A 12105-nucleotide genomic window follows, 5' to 3' on the forward strand; every position below is an offset into this window, starting at 1 on the left:
TAACCCTAACCCTAACTCCTAACCCTAACCCTAACCCTAACCCTAACTCTAACCCTAACCCTAACTCCTAACTCTAATCTTAACTTCTAACTTTGACTTGACTTGACTTAACTTTAACTTAACTTTAATTTTAACTTGACTTGAACTTTAATTTAACTTTTAATTTTAACTTGACTTAACTTTAATTTTAATTCTTAACTTTTAACTTTACCTAATTTTAATTTTAATTTTAATTTGACTTTAATCTTAACTTTAATTCTAACTTAATCTTAACTTAACCTTAACTTTAATCTTAATTTGACTCTAATTCTAACTTTAACTTTGACTTCTAATTTTAATTTAATTTTAATTTTAATTTGACTTTAATTTTAATTTAATTTGACTTAATTTTAATTTGACTTTAATTTAATTTTGACTTTAATTTTAATTTAACTTGACTTAACTTCTAATTTTAATTTTAATTCTAATTTGAATTCTAATTTCAATTTTAATTTTAATTTTAATTTTAATTTTGACTTGACTTAATTTTAATTCTAATTTAACTTAATCTTAACTCTAATTTTAATTCTTAATTTTAATTTAACTTAATTTAATTTTAATTTTACTTCAATTCTAATTTAATTTTAATTTTAATTTTAATTTTAATTTTACCTAATTTTAATTCTAATTTAACTTAATTTAATTTAATTTTAACTTCAACTTTAATTTTAATTTAACTTTAATTTTAATTCTAATTTAATTTAACTTTAATTTTAATTTTAACTCTAATTTAACTTTTAACTCCTAACTCAACTCTAACCCTAATGCTACTCGACCTGTGTGGAGATGTGTCGTGAAAGAAGGAGGCCGAGGGGAAGTGGAGGGAGGCGTGGCCTGAGGTGGGGCAGGTCATGGCATGATTCTTCGCGACCCCGATGGGAAGCGGCAAGGCAGGCACGCGACTACAGCCGCGTGGCCGCGTAACTGGGGTTCCGTTCGTCCACCCTTCGCGTCCAGTCGCGTGTGGGACACGTCACGTCGTCTACATCTCCGTTGTGTGTTTTTTCTTGTGGCTTGGCACCGGTACCGGGGAAGCCCCCAGCACCGAGTGCCCCTTCATTTGTGCCAAAGGTGTGCATGCCAAACGGACATGCAAGAACAACGGATCACGAAAGAAAATCTGAAAACATATGAAACTACAAAGGCAAATCAGCTCCGACTGAACAAACGGTGGTGCCCGAGGGAAAAAAGGAAGAAGCCGAGGCGAAACGAGCACTCGTGTTGTCAGTGGGCAAAAAGATGAAGACAAGGGAATCTACTAAACTAGAGAAATCGAACAAATCAAAGAGTGACAGAAAACAAAGAAAAGATACTGGGTGGATGACAAACGCCCCGCCGGCGTTCGTCAGAGGGTTATGGCGAACACAGCGTGAATCCATGCTGTGTTAAGAGAAAACTGGAAACAAGAGAATCTTTAGAGGAATCAATCATAAACGTTAGAGATAGTTTTTCCATTTTTCAGGTCATCCTGGCCACCATTTCTTCACCCAGCGATGCCCAGCCACTAACTATTGAAGGGAAGAAAAATGCTGAAAAGTAAAGAATCTGAAAGGGATGTCATTACGGAGGGAACAAATCAATCAACGGTTCCCCTTTGTTAAAGCCCACGGGGTGTTGAAACGCCATTGGCATATGAGGGTGGTTAGCTTTCCGGAAAGGTTTTACAACAGAGGAAGCGCACCCTTTCAACTTAGACACCCGCTCTCTTTCTTGGAAACCCGGGGCGCGGGTGAAAGAGAGCTGGTCGAAAAAACCTCTCGGGCACCTGCAAAAACATTGAACCTGCAAAACATTGGATAAAATCACAGTCGCGTGGCATTCTTGACCGCCTTGAAAACAAACTGCTTTGCTGATCTGCCATCGTGTGGCATGGAACAGCTTAAACTGAATCAACATTCTGAAAACCACTTCACCGTGGACCAGACACCGTCAGGAGTTCCGGTTCTCAGGGTTGGGTGGGTGGGCGTTTTTGCGTCAGAGACCGCATTAAACCCACTAAGATTACTTACTGGATTTGTATCCAATTCCATAAGAGACAGAAGTAGAAGGAGAGAGAACGAATAATCATTCGGTAAAGAGATAACAAACACACATACATGTGACATCACATTTGTAGAAAACCACTTCAGGAGCATATCGGCACACAAGGTGCACTGGACCAACCGTCCTGGGTACACCCGGGTCCGGGGTACCAAAATACATTCGGACCAGACATCTCGGACGAAACCCGGACATGCATTCGTCAGAAATCCCCGCACCACACACTGCATAGCAGTGAATGTGCGTCGCTCACTCGGAAAGCCGGCCGACCACATGGTACCCGACCCCCTCGCTCGGACCCCCCCTCCCGTGTAGACTTTCAATCCCTCCAGAAAATCATGTACCATTCGATTGCCTCCGTCGAAAAGACTTCGCCAATGAAATGCTACCGACCTGTGTGAGATGTGTCGCGAAAGAAGGAGGCCGAGGGGAAGTGGAGGGAGGCGTGGCCTGAGGTGGGGCAGGTCATGGCATGATTCTTCGCGACCCCGATGGGAAGCGGCAAGGCAGGCACGCGACTACAGCCGCGTGGCCGCGTAACTGGGGTTCCGTTCGTCCACCCTTCGCGTCCAGTCGCGTGTGGGACACGTCACGTCGTCTACATCTCTGTTGTGTGTTTTTTCTTGTGGCTTGGCACCGGTACCGGGGAAGCCCCCCATAGCGCGCGGTTAGCCAGAAACCACTCTTGCATCTTTTCTTCCTTCGAAGTTCTTCATCTCATGGTGTGCGTGTGTGTGTGTGCGGGGTTGGTCGTCACACTTCTCCGCCCTCCTCGCGGGGCCGCTCTTCGCATAGCGGGCACCACGTTTGACGGAGAAACGGCACACCGATGGGAGCTACACGCTCCACCTCCAGCGACCCCGTCGCGTCAACCCCAAAGTGGCGCGAGTAGGCGTCAGCCGGATTCTGCGCACCCTCGACGTAGAAAACACTACGTCGATGCCTCTGTCATACCAGCAGGTCATATGTGTACTCGAAAAGTTTGTTCAGTGCATAGCCTCTGCCAATGCCACCGAAACCGTTCAGGTGCTTTTGTGCAATCACAATCGCCCGGTGATCCGTTGCCAGCGCGATGCGTGCACCATCGGGAACGCGATGGTGTTCCACAATGTATCGCAGCATCAGTTGCGCTGCGCGAGGTTCCGCATGTGCCGAGTACCTCGCCTGGAACCGGTCCGTCTCGAGGTCCGGATCTCCTAGTTTGCCGTCCGGATTCCTATGGCATTGTTGCTGGTATTTTCGCAGTTTTTCCAGCACGCGGGTCGCCTCGCCGTCCTCACCGCAGAGCTGCTGCTCCAGGTCCTCGGTCCAACGTTGTCGATACGTCCACACTTCAGCGGCGCCGGCCTCGCGCAGGTGAAGGACCGCACCCCAGCCTTCCAGCGACGCGTCGGTGAAACACACCGCGTCGTAGGCCGCCTCGTCATAGGACGGGTGACGCTCATTCGATATTTTCCACCACTGGTTGTGCACAAGTGCTCCGCCAATCTCCTGGAGTGTGCGCGAAACCGCCGAGTCAATGTATGGAACTGGGTCGTCCCAGTCGAAGCCCCGAAACGTCAGACGGAATATGCCGCGGTAGGTTCTCAACAGCTTGAAGGCGCGAGCCGGGTTCACCTGGGTGGTGTGAGTGCGAAAAATATCAGCGAGATCAGTGACGCCAAACTGCGGATCGTGTGGGAAGTTTTCCGCAGCGCAATCTGCATCTTCGCCACCGTCTTGACCGAGTTCCGAATCAGACGTTCATGTCCGTTCCACATGTATTCCTCACCGAGAAACACCGTATTGGCACCTGCCATCTGCAAGATCGCTTCGTCGGACATCACCTCCAACTCGTCACGGTTTGGTGATGTCATGAGGTTTGCCGCCTTGATGCGCGCCACGACCGCGCGCACCGCCATCAGGAACTCACGTTCCTCACCTTCTTTCGCTGCGATCAGAATGTTGTCGATGAGGGTGGTGATGGTGACTGGCGTGTCGATGTCGACGATCGTCCAGGTCACGGCCTGACCCACTGCAACGCTCCACCGCGCACCGGTCGGGAGCGTCCGCAGACGGCAGCATCGCCCGTCATGTCGTGCTCGAAAACGAACTTGTTGCGGAGTGTCGCCGCGATCGGGATAGCGTCGTAATAAGCTTCGAAATCGATCTGCAGCATGTAGCGGGCGTATCGCAACCGCTGCCGCCTTCCAAGGCGAGTGTCGTAGTGGACGCGTGGCACGTGATGTGTCGGGATCACCCGATTCAGCAGCGGCTCCGTGATGAGGCGCCGTCTGCCCTTCAACTCGGGCACCGTGAACACGTTCACGCCATGCACTCCCTCAGGCAGTTGCGCCTGGGTACCCAATCCGTTGGCAGGACACGGCTCGAATTTTCCCATGTCGACTGCCTGGCGGATCTCGTCCGCTGTCAGGGCGCATTTTTTGATGGTCCGCGAGGTCCGCAATCCGTCATAGAAGCAGGGATCCAGGAAGCACTGGATCCGGCGAAGAAAACGCTTTGTGGAGGCGCGTTTTGTCGGCATCATCAGCACCGCCTCCATATCCAGCGGCGTGTTTTGTTTCAAGTGCAGCGGCCAGTGCTTTACTAGCGCCGGCCTTTCCGCCATCACTCGGACGAACCCGGACATGCGATCCACCATGTCCGACACCTCTTGCGGTGCAATCGCGAGGTTCGCACATGACGATTCCTGGGAGCGGAAACGAAACACCGAAGTCGCCGCTTCTAGCGGGTCTGGAATCAGCGCTCTTCCTGCGTTTTCCTTGCGGTCTCGGCCTCCACCGTGCGCTGCTGGCCATACCCAAGGTAGCGCAGCAGCGTGGCTTGTTTGGCGTGGCCTGATATCGTCATCAAGTCCTTCAGCGGGACACCCGCTTCCGCCATGCAGCGGAGTGCGCCTTTCGAATCGAGGGCAGCTGTGCGCCTCGCATCTCTGTCCGCACCTCGTGTGCGATCCGCGACCTCAGCTCCTCCGAGTGAGGCGCGAACAACTCCTCTGATGGTTTCCGTTTTGCCATCATCTCTTGCAGCGTGGCTGCAAGGTCTCTGGTCAGCATCGACGGCACAGGGTATGGACCCCTCGTCTTGGCACCTTTTCCTTTGCGTATCGTCAGGGTGATTCGCACGCACGGCTCCTCCTCTGCGATGGTGGTCGCTCTTCTCCTGCTGCGGTGGTCCGGTTCCGCCGCGGGTGTCGGAAACACCGTCACGTCCTTCACACGCAGCGTGGATATGTCGCACGCTCGCGCGGCGAATCCCCACATCATCGCCAAGAAAAGTGCAGCCCGAGGATGGCCTAGGCGAAGTCGGTCGAGGATTTTCTCGACCTGCATACGCGATACGAAAGGAGGCGCGTCTGGCACCGACTCCTTCATGAAGCGCTGCGCCGTGCCAAAAGCGCTTCGCCATTCCGGGTCGTCCTGGAGGCGAATGCCTCGCGACTGGGTGGAATAGAGCGGCAGGTCGCGCAGCGCACCCGCTACTCCCGCAAACGCCTTCGCTGTCGTTGCCCACTTCCATTTGCGTGCCCGGGCGGTCGACAAGATCAGGTCGATACACGCCGACGGAAGACGCATGAGCATCTGCTCTGAATTCATGCATTTTATGCGCGTCAGCCATCGTAGATGGTGTGCGCGCGTGTCCGGCCTCACAAGACTCCATGCCAGCTGTGAGACGTGTGGCGGTTTCGCGCTGAAGAGGAACCAGTTTCTCGGGCAGGCCTCTGCTTCCTCTGCTTGCGAAAGAGGCCTGCCCTGCATGTTTAAAGGGTTTGAACGGATATCCTCGAGTGCTCGTTTCGCCTCCTCTGATATGTTCGCGTCGACATCGGCGTATCCATCACCTTTCCTGTTGCCAGGAATCCTGGATGTCTCGCCTTCATCGCCTTCATCGTTGGTGTCCGGATCGACGTTCACTCCATCACCTGGCCATCTTTTCCGTCTGGTCAGACGTGGCGCTGGATCCTCCGAACGACCTTGATGTGTCTCCGGCGTCGCACCTCTTGGGCGAGGCACGTATCGGGACGCGTGGCGTGACGCACGCTGTGGCTTTGAGGTCGGGTAATGCGTCATCCCGGCGGGAATGTACACACCCACCGTCGCTTCCGACGCCACCTTTGTGAGGACGTAATAGCTCGGGTATCGCACACCGTTCATGTCTTCCGGTGCCTCGCGGAGTCTCGCTCCGAGGAGAAACTTATAGTTTCTAAACTGGTCAGATAACGCCGACATCGAGGGCCCTCGAACGAGATACAATTCGTCGATCGGAGGGTCCATCGACACCTCATCGGCTCCGTTCTCCTCACGGAAAATCACCTCATTCGGATCGGTCGGTGATGGATCCACGATGTGGATCTTCTTGTGGAGAAGTTTCAGCATCTCTTGAACACTATAGGGTTGCAGCGGTGTCAGTTTGTGTCGCACACGCTGCTGTCCAACGGCTGTGTCACTCATACCGCGCGCGACACCATCACCGGCTCTCGCCAGAGCCGTCGCAGCCCATAGGTGATCCAAAACGAATTCGTATACCTTCCTGGCGTGTTTGTTTGCCTCTGCGAATGTTTCTTCTATCCACTCAGAGATGCATTTCCCTTGTGGAGATGGTGGTGATGGATTCGCCGGCACGTTTTCAGCTATACTCACGGTCGCGTTCGCTGGCATACTCCCTGGGATGTTCTCTGGGACAATCCTCTGCTCATTTTCTGATGTTTTGTCGGGAATTTTCGCCGATGCGTTCTCAGGCTCGTGAGCCACGACTCGTGCTGATACGCTGGTTGTTTTATTGACGGGTGCATTGCCTTGCAGTGCTGCAGCACGTGCGTCGGCACGCGCGATCGCATCAATCAGCAGTATGTCCTCATCATCGGATGAGGGTTCGTTTACCAGTGGGGAATGTGATGTGTTTTCCGTCACTCGAACTGGATCCACGGACGTTTGTCTACCACGTTTCTTTGCAGCCTTACGCCTTGGAAGCGGAGCATCCATCGAGGACCTGTCCGGACGTTTTCGGGACGACGCCTGCGATGTCGATTTTCTCTCCTGTGGTGTGCGCCTCGTTCGCGCAGCTCGGTCCACGTTCCTCTGCATCCTGGTTTCCTTTTTCTTCTGTCTCGAAGATGGTTTTGGAATGCTCTGGACCGCTCGTGTGGTGCGTGTCGTGGGTCGTTTCCGATTCGGCGGAGACTTTTTCGACTGCTTTAAACCACCGCCTCCGTGGAGAGCGTCGTGTGATCCGGATGATTGGACTGCGTCATCCATTTTTGCACGCTTCCATGGCATCTTTGCGATTTCATCGTAAAAGAAATCTTTCCTAGACACCGGGTGGTTCGTGAGCACCTTTCTCATTTTCGTGAGGAAATAATCACGAGGCGGGTGATACTGCGACGCCGCAAAAATAGTCGTCGCAAACACCGTGGCAAATCACGCCGGTGATCGACCATTAATTGTAAATAATGACTGAAAAATGCCGCGGACATGAACAACCCACAATCATTGCTATAGCGTTCCTGACGTGGCGAAAATTGTTTCACCAAACGCAAAGCCGGCCAAACCTTTTGAGGTTCTCATTGAGTTGTTGCTCCAAAATTGGGGATGGTGCGGAATCATAAAGGGATAACTGAATGCCTGTTGCATCCTCGTCGTCTTGCTCCAAAATGCCCGCTATCCAATGCTTCATAATAAAGATTGGAAAATACACAAAGCCGTGCTCGCGCACCATCTTCGTAAGTTGTTGGGTTTTATCACGGTCCAAGTACACCATTGTATCCGACGGAACGATGCGTTTTGGTGGGAGGTACTGCTCGTAAATTGCGTCGAGTTCTATGTTTGATGTTTTGCCTTCGAGCATATCGCCGCCCCACACCTCCTTGCCGAATTCGCGGGCAATATTCGACATATTTTTTGATGTGTGTGTGGATTCCTCCTTCAAAACGACGGCTGCCGTTCCGTCGCGCATCAGTTTTTGGATTTTCCTGCGGTTCGCCTCCTCGGTATGTGTGGCCTCTGCCTCCTGCGCCGCCGTTGCCGTAGCCGTTTCGCCTGCCACCGTTTGTATAAGTTCGTCCTTGGTAACTCTTTTGGTTTGTTTGGCGCGTTTGCGTGCGCATGCGTTCGTTCAATATCCGGGAAGCAAGCTCACGATCATTGGCGTTGAGGGCGTCCAACTTTGCGTTAAGCGTAGCGGCGAATTCTTCCCAGCTGCTCAAGTCCAAAGCTCCAGTTTGTGATCCGTCCGGGCCCAAAATGGGTGCGTATTGCGCCCCGCCCTCGAGCAGGTCGTGTTTGTCATCTTTTGCCCGCCTGAACAATCTTTGCGATTTCTTTTCATGGCCGCCACCTCCCTGGATATTTGTCGCTGTGTTATCCGCCTCTTTCCGCGCCTCCTCTAGCGCAATCCGGTTGAAACGCGCCAACCGAGCCGTCTCAGGAAGTAGAGGGGTGTCCACTTTTGAGAGTATTTCGCGCCACTCCATGTTGTCACCTTCAAGCGCGCTGGTAATAAACGTGTTGTAACGATATAAACGCGACGTGCTTGGCTCATGTACAAAGAATTCGTACCAAAGAGTGATCCGCTCTGCAAGGCTCATCTCCTGAGCCCCAGGCCCCGCAAGGCCGAGCAGGATTACCGCGGATGCTGCCATGATCGGTGTGAGAAGTTTTGCTTCGATGGACGCCTCTAACCTTGCCTGTAGTCCTTCCATTGGGTCCGCTACCTCGCTCAAACGCTGCAAGAGTCTCTTGTTTCTATCCTCCGTAGATAGATACTTTCGCATTTCCTTATCGGAAAATAACGATTGCGCGTGCATCATTTCCCTCTGGATGTTGCGCGGGTGTTCCTCAAAGGTCGCCCTGCTGTCATATGATCTGGCAGATGCTGACCCGTCCCCTTTGCCTTCGAGCAAGCCGGTGGCCATACCCATGCACAACTCGATAAATTGGTTGTGATCAATGCTTCCTCCGAGGTACATCTTTTTTATCGTTGAGGCTGAGGTTCGGGTTTCGGGATTTGCAAAATAGACTTTCATTTTCTCATCAAGCTCCTCCTCTGTGAGTCGTCTGGTTGGCTCCATTGTTGCGTTGATGTTTGATGAGTCGTCTGATAAATTGTCTGATAAATCGTCTGGTAGATTCCCTGATAAACGGCGTCTGTTTAAACTTTGTTGGCGTAACTGAGCGTGCTTCAATTTTTGTGTAAGAATTCGTTTTTGCGTCAGAGACCGCATTAAACCCACTAAGATTACTTACTGGATTTGTATCCAATTCCATAAGAGACAGAAGTAGAAGGAGAGAGAACGAATAATCATTCGGTAAAGAGATAACAAACACACATACATGTGACATCACATTTGTAGAAAACCACTTCAGGAGCATATCGGCACACAAGGTGCACTGGACCAACCGTCCCGGGTACACCCGGGTCCGGGGTACCAAAATACATTCGGACCAGACATCTCGGACGAAACCCGGACATGCATTCGTCAGAAATCCCCCGCACCACACACTGCATAGCAGTGAATGTGCGTCGCTCACTCGGAAAGCCGGCCGACCACATGGTACCCGACCCCTCGCTCGGACCCCCCCTCCCGTGTAGACTTTCAATCCCTCCAGAAAATCATGTACCATTCGATTGCCTCCGTCGAAAAGACTTCGCCAGTGAAACCGCTAACCTTAACGCTAACCACTAACCGCAACCGCAACCCGCAACCGCAACCGCTAACCTGCAACCTGCATAATCCGCAATCACGTAACCTAACCGCTAACCTTAACCCTAACCTGTACCATAACCTAACCCGTGCACCATAACCCTAACCCTGTGACCGCATAACCCCAACCCGTGCACCTAACCCCAACCCTATGCACCCTAACCCTAACCCTATGCACCCTAACCCTAACCCTGTAGCACCCTAACCTAACCCTATGCACTCCTAACCCTAACCCTAATGCACCCTAACCCTCACCCCAGCAGCACCCTAACCCTCACCCCACACCCGTAACCCTAACCCTATGCACCCTAACCCTAACCCTATGCACCCTAACCCTCACCCTATGCACCCTAACCCTCACCCTATGCACCCTAACCCTCACCCTATGCACCCTAACCCTCACCCTATGCACCCTAACCCTCACCCTATGCACCCTAACCCTCACCCTATGCACCCTCACCCTATGCACCCTAACCCTAATGCTCCCGACTTGTGTGTGAGAGGTGTCGCGAAAGAAAGAGGCCGAGGAGAAGTGAGGGAGGCGTGGCCTGAGGTGGGGCAGGTCATGGCATGATTCTTCGCGGCTCCGATGGGAAGCGGCAAGGCAGGCACGCGACTACAGCCGCGTGGCCGCGTAACTGGGGTTCCGTTCGTCCACCCTTCGCGTCCAGTCGCGTGTGGGACACGTCACGTCGTCTACATCTCTGTTGTGTGTTTTTTCTTGTGGCTTGGCACCGGTACCGGGGAAGCCCCCCATAGCGCGCGGTTAGCCAGAAACCACTCTTGCATCTTTTCTTCCTTCGAAGTTCTTCATCTCATGGTGTGCGTGTGTGTGTGTGCGGGGTTGGTCGTCACACTTCTCCGCCCTCCTCGCGGGACCGCTCTTCGCATAGCGGGCACCACGTTTGGCGGAGAAACGGCACACCGATGGGAGCTACACGTTCCACCTCCAGCGACCCCGTCGCGTCAACCCCAAAGTGGCGCGAGTAGGCGTCAGCCGGATTCCGCGCACCCTCGACGTAGAAAAACACTACGTCGATGCCTCTGTCATACCAGAGGTCATATGTGTACTCGAAAAGTTGTTCAGTGCATAGCCTCTGCCGATGCCACCGAAACCGTTCAGGTGCTTTTGTGCAATCACAATCGCCCGGTGATCCGTTGCCAGCGCGATGCGTGCACCATCTGGAACGCGATGGTGTTCCACAATGTATCGCAGCATCAGTTGCGCTGCGCGAGGTTCCGCATGTGCCGAGTACCTCGCCTGGAACCGGTCCGTCTCGAGGTCCGGATCTCCTAGTTTGCCGTCCGGATTCCTATGGCATTGTTGCTGGTATTTTCGCAGTTTTTCCAGCACGCGGGTCGCCTCGCCGTCCTCACCGCAGAGCTGCTGCTCCAGGTCCTCGGTCCAACGTTGTCGATACGTCCACATTTCCGTGGCGCCGGCCTCGCGCAGGTGAAGGACCGCACCCCAGCCTTCCAGCGACGCGTCGGTGAAACACACCGCGTCGTAGGCCGCCTCGTCATAGGACGGGTGACGCTCATTCGATATTCTCCACCACTGGTTGTGCACAAGTGCTCCGCCAATCTCCTGGAGTGTGCGCGAAACCGCCGAGTCAATGTATGGCACTGGGTCGTCCCAGTCGAAGCCCCGAAACGTCAGACGGAATATGCCGCGGTAGGTTCTCAACAGCTTGAAGGCGCGAGCCGGGTTCACCTGGGTGGTGTGGAGTGCGAAAAATATCAGCGAGATCAGCGACGCCAAACTGCGGATCGTGTGGGAAGTTTTCCGCAGCGCAATCTGCATCTTCGCCACGGTCTTGACCGAGTTCCGAATCAGACGTTCATGTCCGTTCCACATGTATTCCTCACCGAGAAACACCGTATTGGCACCTGCCATCTGCAAGATCGCCTCGTCGGACATCACCTCCAACTCGTCACGGTTTGGTGATGTCATGAGGTTTGCCGCCTTGATGCGCGCCACGACCGCGCGCACCGCCATCAGGAACTCACGTTCCTGACCCTCCTTCGCTGCGATCAGAATGTTGTCGATGAGGGTGGTGATGGTGACTGGCGTGTCGATGTCGACGATCGTCCAGGTCACGGCCTGACCCACTGCAACGCTCCACCGCGCACCGGTCGGAAGCGTCCGCAGACGGTAGTATCGTCCGTCATGTCGTGCTCGAAAAACGAACTTGTTGCGGAGTGTCGCCGCGATCGGGATAGCGTCGTAATAAGCTTCGAAATCGATCTGCAGCATGTAGCGGGCGTATCGCAACCGCTGCCGCCTTCCGAGGCGGGTGTCGTAGTGGACGCGTGGCACGTGATGT

General features: G+C 52.9%; 1 protein-coding gene across 1 annotated transcript; it reads right to left on the reverse strand.

Annotated features, from left to right (window-relative positions):
• Positions 1 to 7816: 7816 nt before the first annotated feature.
• On the reverse strand, positions 7817 to 9100 carry JKF63_01595 (uncharacterized protein; the record flags this gene model as incomplete). The annotated part of the gene is made up of 1 exon (XM_067897641.1): positions 7817 to 9100. One exon carries the CDS (start codon positions 9098 to 9100, stop codon positions 7817 to 7819), a length of 1284 nt encoding a protein of 427 aa, XP_067753798.1.
• Positions 9101 to 12105: the final 3005 nt, after the last annotated feature.

This window comes from Porcisia hertigi, chromosome 34 (genome assembly GCF_017918235.1).
Source record: "Porcisia hertigi strain C119 chromosome 34, whole genome shotgun sequence".
NCBI lineage: Eukaryota > Euglenozoa > Kinetoplastea > Trypanosomatida > Trypanosomatidae > Porcisia > Porcisia hertigi.